General features: G+C 40.9%; 1 protein-coding gene across 1 annotated transcript; it reads left to right on the top strand.

Moving 5' to 3' along the window:
* The first annotated feature begins 16,475 nt into the window (after positions 1 to 16,475).
* vgll4l (vestigial like 4 like) lies at positions 16,476 to 21,563 on the top strand. The gene is made up of 5 exons (XM_036578611.1): positions 16,476 to 17,031; positions 18,722 to 18,845; positions 19,014 to 19,251; positions 20,337 to 20,415; positions 20,612 to 21,563. Exons 1-5 carry the CDS (start codon positions 16,965 to 16,967, stop codon positions 20,935 to 20,937), a joined length of 834 nt encoding a protein of 277 aa, XP_036434504.1. The 5' UTR covers positions 16,476 to 16,964; the 3' UTR covers positions 20,938 to 21,563.
* Positions 21,564 to 22,295: the final 732 nt, after the last annotated feature.

Here is a 22,295-nt window from a genome sequence, read left to right as displayed (position 1 = left end):
ACTACCAAAACAGCTCTAACCCACCAAGGCTTGTGTCTTGACACCTTTCTATCATAGCCAGCATGAACTTTTACAGCAATTTGTGCTACAATAGCTTTTCTGTGGGATCAAACTGACTGTTCACATATTGCCTAATATATCCAACCCTTTAACCCCTTGAAAGGTGCAGTTGTAACAAGACAATCAGTGTAATCCAATTCACTTGTTTTGTTATGATTGAATATGATTGAATGAAATGCATTTTAGAGTTAACTTCATGTTTTCAAACATCTAACGTATTATTTCAGAAACTACTAGCTAACTAGCTACATCCTTACTGGCTCAGAATGGAAAGCTAAGTTACTGCTAACGTATCTGTAGCTAGGTTAACAGCAGCGTTTGACTGTAGTGAGGAGACGCAGTCATTAAGTCGTATTTGGTTAGCTATAAACACTTTCGCCTCACTCACAGTGTATATCTAGAGTGAAACATCAAAACAACAAACATATAGCTAGCTATATCAGTCAGAAATACTGAACTACTATTCATTAGCTACATACTCGTCTTATTTACCTTTCATCTCACGTTCCAGTGGGTAAAACAGCCTGTGACAAAATTGGGTGTTAAACTAACCTAACAGCGGCTAGATTCGCTAATGCAAAGATGACGGACAGCTCATTCTAATTTGCAATTGGCCAATGCAAACTGTGATTGATGGCCAAGAGTAGTTATGTAATTGGTTGATGCAAAAAATGATTGACAGACTCCCGCCAACAGTTCCCTCCCTTTTAGGTCTCTGGTCTGCAACTTTCCCCTTTCGGTATTCCTGCCTTGCGCCCAATGATTCCATGTAGGCTCCAGACTCACCGCAGCCCTGGCCAGGAAGAAGCGGATAAGAAGATGACTGGACAGATGGGTGTTGTAATGGGTATTACAGAAGATGTTGCTATCAAATAGAAACTATGAGCAATATAAACATAATGGTATACAGAGTTTATCCTAAGTTAGGGAGGTCTATACATTAACTATCTATCAATCTATCAATTCTAATTCAAAAAAGACTTCTTCATCATTCAAATATATATCCAGTGGTGGTCGAAGTACACAAACCATGTACTTAAGTTAAAGAAAGAGATCCCCAAAGTAAGCTATTACTCCAGTAAAATAGAAGCCCTCCCTTTAGACCTTGAGTAAAAGTATAAAACTATTTACTCTTAAATATCTCAAATAAGTATCAAAAGTAAAGTATCATTTCTGTAACAAGACTCTTGCTTAATCAAGCTATTTTAGGAGAAAAGACTCTAGTGTCACTCTTGGTTCTCCAGTCTTTTAATAGAATGTTATTAGTTAGTCTGACACTGATGTCTATTAAAATTATCATAAGCACAAAACACTGAAGGCAAACAATTTCCATTAGGAACCAAGTGGCTATGAAATAACTTTTTGTGAACAAGCAAAGTTTCAGTTTAAGATTTATTACACATACTTGCTCAGGCCACCTACCCTCCTCCAGTAATGCAGCTTTGTGTTTGCAGTGGGGAAAATGTGTGTGTTCCACATTTGTTATATGTTTAATGTATACTATATATCACTGCATGCCTTTAACTTCTTATGAAAGCCCTATTCTAATATTGTAATGCCAAATTTTAAACTGGAGACTACTTTAGACTCCTCAGCTTTTAGTACACTGCAAGTAAATGTGGTGGAAACTTGCATCCGTCATGTTGATAATATAATATTCATGACCCATCCAAAGTATCTTCATTAAACCAAGGAGACAAATCTAAGGAGATACAGGTAACCTGAAAAATCAAACAATCCTATAATGTAAAACATAAAGACAGCTATTATGCCTGCTAAGTGAGAATTATCTGATGCCTCATATGAAAGGGGAAAATGGGGGGAAATGCACCCTTAAAAACAACGCACATTGATCTGTGAACATTATCACAGTTAAGGGGAATAAACTGGAAGAGCTCATTTTTATATAGCAAAAAAAAATAAATAAAAAAATAAAATAAAATAAAAAATAGAGAAAATCTTAAAGTAAATATTTGTCATCTCAGTTTTATAGAATTGATAATAATATGGCAAATAATTTGTGGCCATTTTTTTCAAACACATTGTTATTCATCAAACTACACTAAAGAATTAAAAACACTAAAGAATTATATTTTAAATTTAAATTGAGATCTTTATGTATTTGTGTTAATGATTTCACTTTGTAATGATTAGAGGTGGGTAATCCAGGTCCAAAAAGTAAAAACCCTCCCTAGGATTTTGTTCCAACTGCCTGAACACCTTTGTTGCTGGTTTGAGCAAATTAGAGAATTCAAGCAGTTGGAACAAAATCCTAGGGAGGGTTTTTACTTTTTGGACCTGGATTACCCACCTCTAGTTAATGCTAGGTGACAAGAGATAAGTGGCGCGCAACTAGAAATATTTAAAATGTCAATTTTGTCTATTGCAATACATACACAATTACAATACACAGATTTATTTTTAGTACTAGTAGTATTACAAGAAGAAGAAAAATAATAACAAATAATTTAAACAAAGCAATATCGTTCAACATTTAATTGGTAAGTGGTGCAAATGATTGGTGTGCATGGCAAAAAATATTAGGTGTGTATGTAACTCTGTCTAGCTGCAATATCTATCTAGCTGTTCATCCCCTCTTTCTCAGGTTTATAACTTTATTTTATTTGTTTATTTTTTTTTATAATTGATTAGTAAAGCTTGTTTTTGTATACATGGTTAAGAAAATGTGTGTGTGTATGTGTGTGTGTGTGTGTGCTTGTTTTGTTTTTGTTGCTCCTTGTATCTTATAATTTAGGTTTTACTTAACTCCCAAATGTCTTTGCTTTTTAACAGCATGTCTTTGCTTTAATTTGAGAGATGACAGTCATTGACTGAAAGAGGTAACTATAGCTGCATTGTTGTGTCTGATGAACAGGTAGAGGACCTGAAAAAAGTACACTGCAACTCTAGGCAACAAGAGCAGGTCAGTGGCAATTGTACTGGAAGTTCAGGAACACCTGGTGGCACTGTTGCATCAAGAGTCAAGGACAGTGTCTGCAGAGGCAAGAATCAGAGACTGAGAATAGGTCAGGCTGATCCAGGATCAGGGACTGAAACAGAAAGTGCTGAAGTAGAAGCTAAATAGACTGGATCTGCATTTAAAGATCCAACCTCTGGTTTCACTGCATCTTAGGCCAGCAGGACTGCAACAGCTAAGGGCGACAGGACCCCAGTACTTGAGGTCATTGAGACTGCAGCAACAGAGTTGCTAAGAGGTGAGTCTGGTACAGCAGAGTTACTGGCAGGCTGACCTGAAGAAGCAGAAGTTACTGCTGCTAGATTAGCAGTATAGGGGACAGGCACCTGGTAGAGTTACACAAGGCATCAAAAGCTTGCTGCTTTTTCAATACTATAACGAGGCAAATTATTTGATTCTGTAACTTTTGATGCTTTCAATACTGTATACAGCCTGAAGAACTGAATCTGTATTCTGGATAAGTGAATCAAATTGTGCATGTTAATTTGACTTGGATAGGCCACGCACACAAGCCAGCTGGCTCAAGCAGCGCCAAGGCAGTAACCTAGCTAGCATGGCTACACCAAAAACAAAAGATGTACTCTCACATCCATGTCTTGTGGAAAGAATTTGCTCAAGGTGTCAAGTCTAAGCATATTTTGAATATCATGTCATATCATGAAGACAAGTAGCCACCAGACATGACAAAACCAGCAGGCAAAAGGTGTTACAAGTGCCTCCACTGCAAAACAGGCAACACTAGCAAATATGCTAAGCATTTGGCCAACAAGCACTCCAACCTGTACAAAAAGCTGAAAGGTTAAGTTAGACAGGTTAGCAAAATTAAAGGCTGTGCTGGGGAGCTTTCTTAAGTGAAATGTTCTTTTGAGAATTTAAGTGTTTTTGCACTGGGGATAAGCTAATTACTTGTTTTGTGAACTCTTGATTATGCTCCACATGTTTGCGTTTCCATCGCTAACATCTAACACTGGCCTACTTAATCATTAAAGTTCATGTGGGCCAATTTTAAATAGTAAAATATTGGTGTTTAAAACTGAACAATAGGTGTACAGCTTAACCTCACAATATGAATGTTCGTCTCAGTCTTTATTTTCTTTACACAGAAGTCAACTTCCCACCCCCTTAGGTTTATCCAGTCAGACTAGCATTACATCTGTACTAGACAGACACACAAAACATAGCAAAGACTCCAAAGAAGCCCAAAGACTAAACAGAACTGTAGTGGAGTATTGCACAGCACTTATGTATTGTATTGCACTGTTCTGTGTTTAACTCTGTCCCTTTTTCACTAGGTGTCAATGACCTTCTGATTCTAGCAGTATCTGAGCTTAGGACTGGCTTTCTTTCTAACCTATTGGTAGCTAGCGAAGATTCTTTCTCTGGATAGACAAAGCACTTTTTGTAAGTCGCTATGGATAAGAGCGTCTGCTAAATGATGTAAATGTAAATGTAAATGTAAAATGGAGTACATATGCAAGGACCAAGTGCCTCTATAATCAAAATTGTGAAAACTGGATTCAGAAATCTAATATAGCGGTTAGACAGAAAATATGACATATCTGATAGGGAATTCCATTCTTTGCTTGTACCACAGACCTCTGGACGAGAGCTAAAGATGCATATATGACTGTCACCAATCAGTTTGTAACAGAATGGTGGGAAGTGCAGTCTTGGTGTTAGCTCTACAGCTCTGCATACAAGTCATACTGCAGAGTTTACACAAGGCACTTGAGAAAACCACAACTAAAGACTGGAAACTGGACATATCCAAAATGTCTGGAATGACAACAGATAATGCCTCTAATAATATCAAAGCGTTTAAAGAATATAACTTTGTCCCATGTTTTTGCCACAGTTTGCACCTGGCAGTAAACAAGGCCTTGGAAATTGATGGAGTAGCAGCATGTTTGTCCAGGCTCCTTAGAATGGTCTCAGCATTCTGTAGATCAAATAAAATGTGCAGAGCACTAAAAAGAAATAGAAAATGCTGCAGATACGGGAACACAAACTCATTCATGATGAGCTGACCAAGTGGAATTCTACTTATGATATGGTAGAGGGATTCTGTGAATAGTAGCAAACTGTCTGTGCTGTTCCGGCAGAGAACCGCAAAAGGTGGCATCTTATGCCCAAGGACACAGATGTCACCATTCTGGAGACAGTCAGAGATGTGTTTGTACAAATGGGTGACTTCAAAGATGCCTTAAGTGGTGAGAAAGACCCCACTCTATCTTCAGTTCTTCTCTTCATATGGAACATACACCAATCAGGCATAACATTATGACCACCTCCTTGTTTCTACAATCAGTGTCCATTTTATCAGCTCCATTTACTATATAGGTGCACTTTGTAGTTCTACAATTACAGATGATAGTCCATCTGTTTCTCTGCATACTTTGTTAGCTGCCTTTTACCCTGTTCTTCATTGGTCAGGATCCCCATGGACCCTCACAGAACAGGTACTATTTGGGTGGTGGATCATTCTCAGCACTGCAGTAACACTGACGTGGTGGTGATGTGTTAGTGTGTGTTGCGCTGGTACAAGTGGATCAGACACAGCAGTGCTGCTGGAGTTTTTAAAACACTTAAATCACCTACTGTCCACTTTATTAGACACTCCTACCTTGTCAGTCCACCTTGTAGATGTAAAGTCAGAAACGATAGCTCAGCTGCTGCACAGTTTGTGTTGGTCATCCTCTAGTCTTTCATCAGTGGTCACAGGACACTGCCCACAGGACGCTGTTGGCTGGATATTTTTGGTTGGTGGACTGTTCTCAGTCCAGCAGTGACATTGAGGTGTTTAAAATCTCCAGCAGCACTGCTGTGCCTGATCCACTCAGACCAGCGCAACACACACTAACACACCACCACCACATCAGTGTTACTGCAGTGCTGAGAATGATCCGCCACCCAAATAGTACCAGCTCTGTGAGGGCCCATGGGGGTCCTGACCACTGAAGAACAGGATAAAAGGGGGCTAACAAAGTATGCAGAAAAACAGATGGACTACAGTCTGTAATTGTAGAAGTACAAAGTGCACCTGTATAGTAAGTGTGATAAAAAGAGTGATGAAATGGACAATGAGCATAGAAACAAGGAGGTGGTCATAATGTTATGCCTGATTGATGTATATGTGTGTGCAAAAGAAGAGTCTGACAGCATTCTTGCAAGAGAAATGAATCAATGGCTCAAAAGTGACATGAAAAAAGAGATATGAAAACAAAAATTTGCAACTCATTCTCAACAAGTTATTCTCAATTTGTTAAGATGGCGGTGCCCTTTTCGGCTGTGGCTGCTACGGCTCGCGATAGTATCGGAGATTTAATGGGTTATAACTCAGAGAATTTGCGCAGTTTCACACAAATCTGCCGTGCATACATTTCAAATCAGTATACGACCGTCAAGAGATACTTGATTTAAAAGGATCAAGTAATCTGGGACTCATATATGCAACGCTCTAGACCTTCTACGCAGCCTCGGACTGCTACGTCGGCTACATCCAGCGGCCTGTGAAGCAGCGGAGCCTCAAACCAGCGGCGGCCGCCAGCAGAGGAGGCAGTGCGACAGAAAGTGTAAGCGCAGATGCCGGGCTGGGCTAACAGCTAAGCTAAAGGCTAACCCGGGCAGAACACCGCTTCCCTCTATTCAGCTCGCGAACGTGCGGTCCTTAGAGAACAAATTGGACTATCTGAGGCTGGACTTAACAACAAAACGGGAGGTGAGAGACTGCTGTGCCATAATTTTTACTGAAACATGGCTCAATCCATCAGTCTCGGATGACGCCGTTAGCATGGAGGGGCTAACAATATTCCGGTCGGACAGGAGCAGCGCTCTCACTGGTTTTGCCACCAGAGGAAAGAACACACTAGATCTGGCTTACAGCAACATCAAAGAGGCATTCAGGGCAGCACCCCGCCCCCACCTTGGCTCCTCAGACCATCTCTCTGTGATGTTAATTCCTGCATACAAGCCCCTGCTGATCTGGAAAAAAGCCACCATGAGGCAGGTGAGGGTCTGGCCTGCAGGAGCTATGGAAACACTACAAGACTGCTTCGAGTGCACAGACTGGGAGATGTTCAAGGCAGCAGCCACTGAAAATCATCACACGCGGGTGGATGAGTATACTGAGTCTGTGTCTGCATACATCCAGAAGTGCATGGAGGATGTGAGTGTGATTAAAAACACTTCACACGGGCCAACGAGAAACCCTGGATGACCAGCGAGGTATGTGCGAAGCTGAAAGTACGGAATACCGCTTTTAAATCCGGCCATTTGGTGGCACTCAGAACAGCTAGAGCAAACCTGAACCGTGCCATAAGAGTCGCAAAGTGTGCTCATGGTCAAAAAGTGCAGGATTTCTTCCAGGATCCCTCGAACACAAGACGAATGTGGCAAGGCATTCAGACAATCACAGACTATAAAGCTACTCCTCCCCCCTGTGAGAACAACATCAACTTTCTCAACAAAATAAATAAATATTTTGGAAGGTTTGAGGTACTGAACACCACTCCTGCAGAAAAATCTACTCCTCGCCCTGATGAGCAGATACTCTGCCTGGGTACAGCAGATGTCCGAAGAACCCTGAGGAGAGTGAACACTCGGAAAGCGGCGGGCCCCGACAACATACCAGGACGGTTGCTGAAGGAATGCGCCAATCAGCTGGCTGGGGTTCTCACAGACATCTTTAACACCTCGCTGAAACAGGCTGTTGTACCATCATGCCTAAAGACTGCCACAATCATACCAGTGCCCAAAAAACCCACAATCTCCTCCCTCAATGATTACCGCCCTGTAGCACTCACCCCCATCATGATGAAGTGTTTCGAGAGGCTGGTAAAGGACCACATCACCTCCAAACTCCCTCCCACATTCGACTCGTACCAGTTTGCTTACCGCCCAAATCGCTCCACAGAGGATGCCATCTCCTCTGCACTTCACCTGAGCTTAGAACATCTGGAAGGAAGAAATACGCATGTGTGCATGCTGTTTCTGGACTTCAGCTCAGCGTTTAACACAATCATCCCACAACATCTGATTAGCAAACTGGCCCCCCTTGGCTTCAGCACCCACCTGTGTAACTGGCTGCTGGACTTTCTATCAAATAGACCTCAGTCTGTGCGGGTGGGCAACAATGTCTCCAGTGTCATCTCTTTGAGCACTGGCTCCCCTCAGGGCTGCTTCCTGAGCCCGCTGCTGTTCACTCTAATGACCCACGACTGCTGTGCCAGGTCCACTACCAACCACATCGTGAAGTTCGCAGATGACACGACAGTAGTGGGCCTAATTCAGGACGACATCGACCTGGACTACAGAGAGGAGGTGAACCATTTGGTTGACTGGTGCGAAACCAACAACCTGGTCCTGAATGTCGAGAGAGCCAAAGAGATCATCGTCGACTTCAGGAGGAGCTAACCCAACCACACACCACTCTTCATCAAGGACACAGCAGTGGAGATAGTTAGCAAAACCAAGTTCCTGGGGGTACAGATAACGGACACTTTGACCTGGCCCACTCACACTGAAGCTCTGGTCAGAGCCCAGCAGCGCATGCACTTCCTGAGACGGATGAAAAGAGCACAACTCCCCCCCTCTGATTCTCACCACCTTCTACAGAGGCACTGTAGAGAACATACTGACCAGTTGCATCTCTGTCTGGGCAGGAGCCTGCAGCACCTCTGACTGGAAGTCTCTGTAGAGGGTGGTAAGGACAGCAGAGAGAATTATTGGGACTTCACTTCCTCCCATACAGGACATTGCAACAAGTCGCTGTCTGACCAGAGCTCAGAACATAAACAGAGACCCCTCCCACCCCTACCATGGACTGTTCTCGCTGTTAGCCTCTGGAAAGAGGTCCCGAAGTCTTCGAAGCAGAACAGCCAGGTTCAAAAACAGCTTCTTCCCACATGCAATAAGACTGCTGAACTCTAAATAAATGCTGCATCAATTCTTTTTTTGATTACTCCATACCTGGGAGCTACAGTGCAATACACCCTCTTGTATATATACTTATTTAAAATGTATTTATCTGTTGACATAAATATGTTTACATATGCACCACACTCTGCACTACATTGCACATTGTACCACATTGTATTATTTATAATTTTCCTGATCTACTCTGAGCCTATGTAATGTAATTTCATTCTAATGTGCACTGTACAGTGTAAATTTGAATGACAATAAAGTCTGTCTAAGTCTAAGTCTAAAAAAAGTCATTTGTGTCTATGGAAAAAGCTGTGAAGGAACAGCTTCTGCAGATAGCTTCCACTGTTCAGCTATTAGAAGGAGCAGAATAGGAGCAGTAGAAAAAGTTCAGCAAGGAAAATGCAATGGAAGTAGCAAAGAAAAAACTGATCTGAAAAGCTTGCTGTCTAGCATCATAACAGAGAAAAGGGGATCAGCAGGCAGCTCTGCGGGTATAGCTGAGAGTGATGCATATGACAAGATGCCTACTGAAAAGCTTAGTAGTGAGTTCATGTTGTACAGCCAGATAAAGGAGATCAGTCCTGAAGAAGACTCACTTGCCTAGTGGGGGAGACATGCCACAAGCCTGCCTATCCTTGCACATTTTGCTAAAGTGTATCTGTGCATTCGTGCTTGTAGCTGTGCATCAGAATGGGTGTTCAGAACCTCTGGCTCAGTCTGCAGTCCAAGGAGAATGAGACTGACAAAAGACCACATAGACACACTGGTTTTCCTGGCTAAGAACCTTAAACAGGCAAAGAAACTACCCAGCAATTTCAGAACAAGAAAGAGGTCATGTTTGAAGTATTTTGTTTATTAAATAGTAATTTGACTTGATGTGGTTGTGTTCTAGCTGAAGTTTGGGGGGAGGAACATGGCTGAAACCCCTCCTTTTTCCAATCTAATGCCCTATAAATTCACATCCTCACCTTCTGTTCCCGTGACAAAGTGTTCACAATCAGTCGTATGACACTAGTGCAGCTCAATTCTCTCTCCTGAATTCCCTACAGATGTCTGCCTGCTCCTACTGCAAATACAGTCCAGTCCACATCCTTCTGAATTCCTTTTTATCGTACCTGCTGCTCTGGCTAGTGAGCCCTCGACAGGATCTAGGATCTTGATCTCTCTGGCTACGCGTGTTCTCCCCGCCTGGTTCCAGCGCTTTCAACATGTCTGCGGCGGTCGAAGCCATCCAGACTGCACCCTTGTCTGGACTGCAACTATGCACCAGTGCACTGTGATGGACAAATCGCGTCTCCCATACAGACATTATCCACTCTGTCTCAGCTCCGAGCGGAGGTAAACTAATTGTTTGACCTTCAGCCCTCCCCTCTCAACCTGGCTTCCTCTCAACCTGGCTCCCTCTCAACCTAGCTCCCTCTCAATTGGGCTCCCTCTCAGATAAGCTCCTGCAACCCAGCTCTGCAACACCTTTCTGACTCTTCATGGCTCCATATCATCCCAGCTCCATCTCAAGTTTAACTTCTTCCTGGTTCAGCTCCGATGTGTCTCAGCTCTGCAGCTCCGATGTGTCTCAGCTCTGCAGCTCCTCACTCCACTCAGCTCCATCTTGGATCAGCTCCAGCTAGGATTGGCTTCAACACAACTCAGCTCTGCAACTTATTTCTGTCTCAACTCTGCTCCATATCAGATCAGCTCCAGTGCAATCAGCTCTGCCATTCATATCTGACTCAGACTCTGCGCAAACCAAGTGACAACGGCACACTCACCATATGCGATATCGAAGCCAACGCATATTCTACAGGACAACGTCACCCCTTCCCGCCATTCTGACCTGATCCACAAGCCACCATTTCTTCTCTTTCTTGTTCTTGTCTCTTTCTACCTCCCTTGTATTTCCCACTTTTCTCACTAGCATAGGGGCAAACTTGCTGTCCCTTACCATGCCTTGCATCTATTCAGCTGCATGCAATGCCTTATTTTGTTATGCCTTTCTTGCTGTTCATATGTCAGTTTTTCTGCTTCCTACCTACTTCCTACCTACTACTTCACTAGTTTTATTTTGCTCACTGGGGACTTGCTTATTCAATCCTATTGTATTGTCCTCACTGCTTATGTAATGTAGACTGCACCACTTGATTTCCTTACGTTCCATTCCATGTAGTTTTATGTTATTTAGTGATTTTGTAATTGCTCGACCTACTGATCCAAGCCCCTCCCCTCATTCTGTAGGATTTTTTTTTATTCTTCCTCTTCCCTTTATCATCCCTCCCCTTTCCTTGTCATACCTCCCCTTCCTTGATTATCCCAGCCCCCCTCTCTCTCACACCCTTTTCGTCCTGTGTTTTTTTCAACCTTGTACCTTAAGCCTCCATCCCATCTTAGCTCCATCCCGTCTCAGCTACATCCCATCCTACTTCATCTCAGATAGGCTCCTGCAACCCAGCTCTTCAACTCCCTTCTGACTCTACATGGCTCCCTCTCAACCCAGCTCCCTCTCCACCTGGCTCCCTCTCAACTAGGCTCCCTCTCAATCAGCTCTGCAACTCCTTTCTCTTTGACTCTACATGCCTCCATCTCAACCCAGCTCCATCTCAGCCCACTCCATCTTGGATCAGCTCCTGCAGCCCAGCTCTGCAACCTCTTTCTGACTCTTTATGGCTCCATCTCATCCCAGCTCCGTCTCAGGTTTAACTTCTTCCTGGGTTAGCTCCGATGTGTCTCAGCTCTGCAACTCCTCACTCAACTTGGCTCCATCTCAACACGGTCCCATCTTGGATCGGTTCCTACAACCCAGCTCTGCAACTCCATTCTTATTCTTTATGGCTCCATCTCATCCTGGCTCCGTCTCAAGTTCAACTCCTTTTTGGTTCAGCTCCAATGTGTATCAGCTCCGCAAAACTTCACTCTCTCGGCTCCATCTTGGATCGGCTCCATCTAGGATCAGCGCCAACACAACAGCTCTGCAACTTATTTATGTCTCAACTCTGCTCCATATCGGACCAGATCTGTCTCAGATCAGCTCCAGTGCAATCAGCTCTGCAACTCACATCTGTCTCACTTTTTCTCCATCTTGGATCAGCCTGGCTTCATGTTGGATCAGTTGCATCTTAGATCTGCTCCATCTTAGATCAGCTCCATCTATGTTCAGATCCAACACAGTCAGCTCCGCAACTCATTGCTGTCTTAACTCAGCTTTACCTCAGACCAGCTCCATCTTGGATGACTTTTATCTGTACTCAGATCCATTTCTTAATTTTTCCCTTTGACTGGACTACTATTAGTTTGTTCATAAAAATGCTGTCTGTAATCTGCTGCTCTCGTAGGCACTCCGGTTGTTCTTTGGCCACTGCCGATTTGACTTTCCTTCACTCTCTTATTCCATTCAGCTCTCAGTCCTGGGGGCCCATGTCTTTTTGGCATGATCAGTCTTTTGGGGGCTTAAATTTCAAGCAAGTTATTCTCACCCATTGCCATAACAGAACAACCATGCTGTTGCCAACAGGATTTCCATGCCATACTACCTCCTGCAGTGGCTAGAGCATCATCCAGTTGTCTCTGTCATCAAGCCATTCAACACTCATATCTACCCACAACCACCTCCAACAGCCATTCCTGCTCCATGTTCATTTCATTCAGAAGGATATAATCTGCTTTATTCTCATCCAACCCCTTTGCCTGCCATGTTTAACACAATCTTCACTATCTGGTGTCGACCAGAGGAGGATGGGTTCCCCTGTTGAGTCCTGGTTCCTCTCAGGGTTTCTTCCTCACTGGGAGTTTTTCCTTGCCACTGTCGCCGTTGGCTTGCTCATCAGGGGTTTGAACCCGGATGTCTGTTAAGAGGCATGCCACAATGTGACACAGAATCAAATTCATCTGCTCCATTTTTCTTCTCATCTTACAACCTTAATAGCAAACTACTTACTCCAAGCATCATACAAGGGCCTATGTTACTAGACCTCTTTTCTGCCAGGACTAAACTTCTCTACCTAACCATACCATGCCTTAGATACCCAAATGTCTGACCAACCTGATTCTGAATCCAGATCCTCCATATTCCACTGGCATACAGTCATACCAAGTTACCCACCCTGCTACAGTTGTTGTCACTTCGGAACCTGCTCTTGGAAAACCAGATTTCTGGACATCTGTTCTCATCATGTGAAGATCACTCAGTTCTAGTACTCCAGCCTAGTTCTCAGTCCTCAATCAGTCTTCCCTCATATTACCACCACATGTTGAAGGCATGGTCTAAACAAACTTTATTTAGCAATGTTGCAATTATAAATCAAAATCAAAATTTGGCAGCCTCAGTTTTGTGTTCAACCCAATAAACCTTTTACATTCAGACAATAAAAGGACTTTATATTTTTATGGTCTTTTATTTATTTATTTTTATTTATTTATTTTTGCCAAATTATCATTACGGTATCGAGAACTGTGATACTACACTTAGATCACAGTTTTTGTGCTGATGTTAATGGCAGAGGAGGTTTGGAACTCTGCAGTTATTTAGTCAGCAGAGCGTTGGCGACGTTTATGCACTATGCGCCTCAGCAATCACCGACCCCGCTTTGTAACTTTATGTGGTCTGTTCTCAGTTGCTGTGGTTTCTAAACGCTTTCACTTTTCAATAATACCACTCACAACTGATCGTGGAATATCTAGGAGGTAAGAAATTTTGTGAACTGACTTGTTGCAATGGTGGCATTCTACTGTAGTACCACGCTCAAATTCAGTGAGCTCTTTAGAAAGACAGACTGCATGGGTAGGTGCTTGATTTGAGGCAATGGGGTTGAATGAAGCACTTGAATTCAATGATTAAGATGTGTGTCCTAATACTTACATATAGTATAGTTTTATTAATGCACTCTGACACTTTTTTAGGTCCTGCAAGACAAATATGCTCCGATTGTGGCTCCAATTTTAGGGGTACTTATAAAGAACCGTGCATGGTCTTGGAAGAACCAAGCTTGAAAACCAACCTGAGCTAAGGAGGTTATCACTGGGTTTTTAATCCTCACCATGCTTCCCCTATAGGCAGGACTTGGAAAAGGATGATTGGCATTGCATACTGGACTCTATGCTCCTGTGTATTCTCCAGTTGTGACTCACACACAGAGTGTTTTCTATGTTTATGGCAGAAGTCTCAGTGAATGCAAGACCTTTGGCTCCCGTCTAGTGATCCTGTTTTACCTACTCTCTTGACCCCAGCCATGTTACTAACACAAAAGCTTGGCGCTCCTTCACATGCCAGAAACATTTGACATCAAGGACCTCTTCTGGCAAAAATGGAAGCAAGTACATCTTGCCAATACCTTTTGGGAGCACTGTAGGCATGAATACATGGGTACTCTACAAAGCCACAGAAAATGGTTGACTGAAAGTTCCAGTGTGAAGAAGGAAACCTAGCTCTTCTTAATGATATGCAGATTACACAGACCACAAAGGTGTATCCTGCAAAGCAATTTTCTTACAGTCTTACATTTTCTTACATCTTACATTAGTACACTTTCATGTGTAAGTATTTAAAGAGGTGTATAAGACTTAACTAAATTTTTTAGTAGTAGCTAGTGGGCTTAAATTTAATCATCTGCTCCTGTGTAAAGCTGTATTTTAAGAGTCTTTTACAGTATATAAATATAAATATATACCTGTTGCTATCAGACTTGTCCGCCTCAAGAGGTCACTGTTTATACAATCCATACTTCAGCACATATATTCACTGACAAGCTGTGTAAAATGGGATAATTTATTTCCATTTACAGCATTTAGCAGACGCTTTTATCCAGAGTAACTTACAAAATTGCTTTGTTGTCCACTCAGAAAATGTATTCCAACTAGTAAAAACAGGTTAGAGTCCAAACCAGCCTTGAGCTAACACACTGGCAGAAACAAAAGCCAGTGTTGATACCTAGAAAAAATACAAAATACAGATTTAAGACATAGTATAAGTGCAATACAATGCATTTCAATAATGCTATAGATTAATGTTCATTTAAGTGCTTTACAAAGAGATCAGTCTTCAGTCAGCATTTGAAGACAGCGAGGAACTGTTCGGAAAGCCAGGAGATGTTCCAACATCTGTTATGGAGAAAGAGAGAGACGCTTGCTGTACCCAAAGCAATGGCAGAATATAGGACTTACATATTATACTATACACTTTTTTCCCTTTCTTTATAAACATACACTTGGTTCTGAGGACAGTAAGTTACTTTCTTAGTTCAACTGTATGCCAAAGATTAAACTATCTACCACTTGATTCATTAGCCAAATATATCATTATGTGTAGTTAGATTACTGCTATGAAGTATGTCTCCATTGTATGTAGTCGAATAAAGAGAAAACACAAGAAAAGCAACAGTAAAGCCAATAATGATAGGCGATGAGTTGTGTAAACATTTACAGTAGATGGCTACATCAGCATGTGTGGCATCTGGGCAAGGTATTCATTTAGCTAGTTATAGAATATGAGACAAGGTAATTTCCTTTTGACTTAACTGGGGGGTATAATAATGCCACAAAGTTCAAGCCTGTTCTTCAAATTAATTGCTTTCAGCTAGTTTGCTTTTTTGTTTGTTTGTTTTCATTTTTCAGGTTACAAAAAACCTGCACCACAAGAAAAGAAGTTTTATTTGGTTGCATTTAAAACAAAGCCAAGCACCAACATCATTGTGCCAGTTTTCATGCAACTTCAGTACACTTTGCCCAATATTCACTTTGTTGACAAATAAATAAGTGAGTAAATTTCACAGATTTATCCAAGGCTATGTGCAAAATTATTCCAATGCACCTTATACATATTTCACAGAAACTACATTCTTTTGGAATAATGCCCATATTCTATGGTTATTGACCTGCACCTTGAAGGAGACATAACTGACCAATATTGGTAACAATGGGGTCAAGACTCAATGGACTACTACCATGTCTTTGAGAGGCATTGTAACATCTGATAGAACTGCATCAGTAACAACCTGAAAAAAGATGTCATTTAGAAACAACTTCAGTATGTTTATTTGTTCCCGACTGGTGTTTCCTCAGAATACAGGAGCTTAGTATTGATAGAGAGAACAATGCAGAGCCTCACATTTTCATTGTCCTAGTAAAGAGCCAAGTTAGACTTGACTTACCAACATACTGTGTGTGTGTGTGTGTGTGTGTGTTTGTATTTCACAGTTTGGGTATGTATCCAGATGCTTCAACATGCTCAGGCAAGATCACTCACACACAGAGCACAGAGATCTTTCAGTGCTTACAGCATTTGTCTGACCAGCTAAAGAAAGAAGAAATAAAAGAAGAAGAAAAGACATGGTGCTTTAAGGTTAGTTGCACTTACATGAAGCTACGTGTATAGGCAGGTTGGCAAAATGACTGCAGCTCAAGTAGGCTAAGCGCTCTAAAAAATGCAGTCAAGCAAGATTTTAGATTAGTCCTGAAGGAGGGGCTGTCAACAGGTGCTAACACTTGGAGAGGAAACAGAAGACAGTGCAATGCTTGTTTGTGGATTCTAAGAAGATTCAGGGGAAAGGAAATGGTGAATATCTGAGTTTAAATACAACTAAACGTTTTTGAATACAATTTTCCACTAGCAGACACACACAACATACACATTCACAACATACTGAGCCACAACAGATTTCTGCCGCTGCAAGTTTCATAAGAGCTACGCGAGGGGGCAGTTAGGGGGATCCAGATAGAGAGCAATTTACAGCTCCTTACCAGACTCCTCCCATAAGGTACCTGTGGAGACTAACATCATCGAAACAGAAGCAGACAAAGAGCAGGAAGATATGGAGAAGGGGGTTGTACTTGAAATAGCCAATAGGAAGATGTTCTTGAATGACACAGAGCACAGGAGTGGAGTCCTGATACAGAGCACAGTGTAGAGTTGTTGTCAGCCTGACATTTCAGTTGTCCTAGTGAAAAGCCCAGATAGAATTTATTTGTCAGCAGTTGCCAAGGGCCCTGAACCACTTGAAAACTCGGATCTGGAACCATGGCTCTCACTAATTTCCACTACATCACTCGGATGAGCAGTGGCTTTAAAGTTTACATACTGGAAGGTAATTTACCCTTTGTGCTCTTGTGCAATCATTTTGTTGTCTTCTATCGTCTGTTAATAGCTTCTGTTAATTTTTGACTTGGTCTTCTAATCACAACTTCTGTTCATTTTTTCCAGCCAAAAGTGTGACTCTATCTAACAAATACCTTGCTGCAATAATGTTTAATGACAGCCCAGCAGAATATAAAACATAATTGGTCTAGTTCATAATGTAAAAATATGTAATTTTATAGAGCATTTCCATCCAAGTGAGGATAGCTAGAACTGAATTGAATGAATTCAGATAAACTTACAAAACTGTGACAAAATTACAAAAAATGGTATTTTTCACTGACTTTCATTTGTGTGTGCTTCATCACAGACTATGTGAGTGTATATATTAGACAGCAAATGGTTGTTAATTGTCTGGTAGTGAATAAAAAAGATGATGGAACCCTTAGGAGGGCCTGCTTTTGTGTCTGAGCTCTCAAGAAAAATAACCCTCCCTCAGGCGCTAGAAAACGACTCAAGGTGTAAGGTGTGGTTTACACCCAGCCCCCTGTCCTCTGCCAGACTGTGCCAGCCTGTCACACTCCACTGAATTGGCTTTGTGGGCATATTTGTAAGTGTGAGGGAGAAAGGCTACTGTTCACATGAAATTTACCAACATTTTCTCCTCAAGACACTTGGAGTGTTGGATTCTTGACTTAAATATTTCATGCTGCAAGATTTTTATGTTAACACTTGCATCTAAGGATTTTAATTGTTTTTTAGGAATGTACTTATTTAAATGTTTTGTACAATTGATCTGTGCTTTTCACAGTTTGTGAACGAGGCTATCCTGACATAGTATGGTATTTGTGGTTAATAATGCTTTTGCAGGTGAAAGACATTAAGGATATTTCTGGACATAATAAATAAAACCCAACTAAACTCACCAGAGGTGTGCTGAACTTTGACAACGTGTACTGTATTGACATTAACTACAGCCACAAAAAGTTGAATGACACCTATTAATTTGTTCCTTGGCTCAGTGTATCACTTTGAGTTTTTGAGAAATAATACTTAGTTATCACATACTTAGGATAAAAATGTTTTTACTGAGTTCTCTTTGGATAATTCTGCTCTGTTTGATGATGAGTAAAAATACGATGTGAACAGTCATGGTTGTCCCATTTCACAAATTTCCAGTTGTTGGCCAGCAAGGCAAACAAAGTCAGAATGGATAATAAAGTTTCAGTTTGTTTCCAGGCAGTTATGAGTAAATGAGTAAACAAGTGCTGCCTTTTTTGTTTTGCATTTGAATGACATTTACCGTTAGTGGTGAATCAGCTGGGTTCCACAGTAATACTCACAGAGCCAGTTGATCTTGTTCTGCTGCTTAACGGAGTTTACATTTAACGAAAGCACAGCAAAGTTTCCCACAATTAAGTCATACAGGTAGTGATGAAATAGCAAGTATTAACAGTAAGACGGTTGTTTATGTGTTTGCCACTCCTTTTCACCGTTTGCTCCCATAATCATTGCCTAGTCATATAATGCTACTGTGTTACTTATCTCAATTAATTTACGTTTACACCGGTTCACATATTTGTGATTTTCTACAGACATGGAATATGCACTTATAATTTTGCAGCTTTTGCACTGAGCATCTTTAAAATCTGTGGTCCTCTTGTGTGAAATGTGTGAGATACATTTCTGTTGTCTTCTAGGTCAGCCTAACCTGAGGAGTGAGGACAGGTTCCGTCACATGACCAGTGACAGAATGCGAGTGGTCCCTGCTCATCCACCCAAACACAGGCACAGTTCAGAACGAGGGCGGACACTTGAAGAGAGGTACATCCAGTGTCAGCCGTCTCTAATCAAGGAACATCTGCTGGTGGCTTTTTAAGTAGCTTGCCACATACCTTTGTACAGTTTAGCCAAATGCTATTACCACTCTTTGTTACTAGTAGACACCACTGAGCTTCCTGGAGATTGACAGTCATTGCTGTATTTTGTCAGGAGAGAAAGGGCCTTAAGTAAGAGCCTGGCCAACACCACCAGGAGAACATCAGGCTTCAACATACCTGAGAGTCCTACATCCACCTGGAGCCCCACAGCCAGTCCCACTGACCTCATTCCCAGCCCTGTCCTCTCCACACCAAGTATGGATGAGCCTCTCGCCCTCATCAAGAAACCCCGTCAAGAACTAGAGATGATGGAAGATAAGAACAAAAAAACCTCAGTCAGGCACATACAGGTGATTGTTTACAAAGAGTGATTGTCTCTCATGCATCATTTACAGAGGAAAATGGAAATGATAAATTACCACTTAAAATTGATATTATAAAATTATTTTGTAACATATCCATAACACAGCAAAATATTCGTTTCAGTAAACAAACACAACCAGGCCAAATTTGGTGTGAAATATCTTGACAAATGATATTACTACTCCAATATCAAACACTCAAATATTGTAACTTAGGCATACTCAATGTCATTTCTATTGTACACTTTCAAAGTGGATATGACAACAAAATATACTTAGACTTTAATTATCAAATCATGAACAAATTATTTACCCAACTATGCTGAAAAATAAGTTCATTAATACAATAATAAGTACAATACAATATGAATAAAAAGGGGACTGGATAAAGGTTCCACACTATTCTATTCTATTCTATTCTATTCTAGAGATTTTTAGATTTTTTTTTTACCTATACTAAACCACTAACTACGTATGGACTTATATACATACATATGCATATATATACATATTCAACCAATTTCTGTCTGTGCTAGTAATGCTGTTCAACATAAAGTAGAGTGTGTCTGGTCAAATTTTAGAATCTTTCCCAAGGCCATGTAGGTTGACTTATCTCCAATATCTGTAAGTTTCAGCAGAATGCAAGAAGGTTGTCTATATTCCCAACAGACTCCTTCTTGAGTGAGCAGACAGGCCTCTGCCTGCCCCAGATATGCAATCCAGCCGGATTCAGGGAGAAATGTGAGCAATGGGTGGAGGAATGTTGTCAACAAGTCCCAACACACCATGGTCGTTGTTGACCTGTTAGTGGCATCAGAACTGAAGCAGTAGTTAGGAACTTTGAAAAGACTAAAGTTATAGAATTTTAGCCACAAACATGCCTTTGAGATCTTCTTCCTTTGAACAAATGTGCAAACAACTGTTTTCTTCAGGAATTAATCTGAATTGGGTTAGATTCATATGAATGGCTCTTAAACATTATTCTGTCACTATAGAGTTCACTATCAAAGGATAGACTTTTCCTGCAGTATGGTATGTAATGAGTGTTGGTTGACACTTTTTATGTTTTCCAGGTTCGTCCCTCAGTGATCACTTGTGTCTCATCAACTAAGTCAGCACATAGGGCTGAAGACTGCTATGAACATTCCTCTGGTATGTAATGTAAGAAGCTAACAATGTAAAGAGACTGCATTTTTTAACAGTTCTTCTAATTGCTTTTTACAACATCACAATGCTCACTACTATTAACATACGTCAGATTACTTATTTTATCTATATCCTTCTTTTTATCTATTTTAGTGTACATTTTAAATCTGGTCTTTTCCCTCTCTCGGTTTCTTCTGTGTAGTAATGACCCACCACAGTTGTGATAACGTTGAGGAGCATTTCCAGAGAAGTCTTGGAGTGAACTACCAAAACAGCTCCTCCAAGCAGCTCTCTATCAGTGTGTCTGTGGATGACCACTTTGCCAAGGCCCTTGGGGAGAAGTGGCTTCAGCTTAAAGCATCATCCTCCTTTTGTACCTCTTCTTCTTCGCTATCATCATCTTCTTCATCTCCATCTAGCAGTCCCACCTTCATTCACTCACCTGGCTATGGCCAGAGTCCCAAACGGGCCCGCAAGGATTCTGTCAGCCCAACCACAACCACTCCCAGTCTGTGGTCAGAGAAATGAAATGAAAAAAGAAAAGCATATATAATTAAGTGAATGAACTTATGTGCACAAGATTGACACATAGAATCATGCTATGTATGATTAGCACCTGTACAAAAATGACAGGGTGTAGTGAAGCAATATTGAGGACTTTGGTACTGAAGTACTGCCTGTTTGTATGTCTCTCTCTACATGGGATTTTTCTTGGAGCAGTTGAGCATGATATGCCCTAATTTCAAGGATGTGAATAATTTCTTGATGGCTAGGTACTGCTAGAGAAGTGTAATAGATAGGTTTCATTTTTTTCCCATGACTTACATTGTTTGCCACTGATGAATATTTGTTGTCCTTCATTGCACTGATTATTAATAATACCATTTCATTTGGCAGTATTTGCCTAATACTAATACTAAATGCTAGAGGTGTTTGTATATGCATAGGTCCTGTAGTCCAGTTGTGGTACCATTCAAAGTAAACGTTAAAAACATTAGTAATAGATTTTGTAATGAACACAAACACTAGCATACATAGCATACAGTGAGAAAGATTTTGGCAGAATTTAATGGGATGAATTTCTTCATTTCAATTTATGGTTGGATTTCAAGAATCAGCTACTGTAAATATTATAATAAACTTATTCATTTACAGTTGTATTCAGCAGCATTTTATTATGCTTTATTATTTGTTTTGACAGAGTTTAATATATTTTTATTAAGAATATTTCACTAAATACTATTATTGCAAAAATATAAATATAAAACAAGACTATTGAACCAAATCAAATTTTCAGATCTGCCCTTCTTTAAAGAGAATAGAAATGGAAACCAATTTTGAAATTATTGTTCCGACACACATTAAGTATATTTTAAAATCTTAGCATGTAAATTGCAAAATTATGATAGTGCAGTTGAGAAACTGGTTTGAACAAATTCTTCTAGGCATATACAGTAGAAGTGACTGAAAATACAGTTCAAAGAAGTCTTCTCATTGCCAAAAGCCAAGCCCTCTATAAAGCTCTAGGCTTGGCTTGCCTGGTCCAGGTAGCGGTCTCGTGTTACTCAGCAACAAAACAACTCATGTTCTCAGCTTAGCACTAGAGATGGTGTTGTAACTCGATGGCCTCCTGGAATGTGGACACTTCAGGGCAATTGTAAAGAACAAGAAAAGCACATCAGCAATGACATCACCAATATCCAATCCAGATATTCAGTGAATGTTTCATTTATCAAAAGTGTGAACAAGAGTATTTATTTCATTAAGAAATTATTATTAATATTTCTCTTTTTGTGTGTCAGCATGTCGGTGCATACCAACTGGTTGATAAACTCTGAGCTGAGGTTAGGACTAGGAAACTGTAGTGGTGTAAAATATATATATAT

This window comes from Colossoma macropomum, unplaced genomic scaffold (assembly GCF_904425465.1).
Source record: "Colossoma macropomum unplaced genomic scaffold, Colossoma_macropomum, whole genome shotgun sequence".
NCBI lineage: Eukaryota > Metazoa > Chordata > Actinopteri > Characiformes > Serrasalmidae > Colossoma > Colossoma macropomum.
Note: the sequence above shows the minus strand (reverse complement) of the source record. Positions and strands in the feature narration are given on the sequence as shown.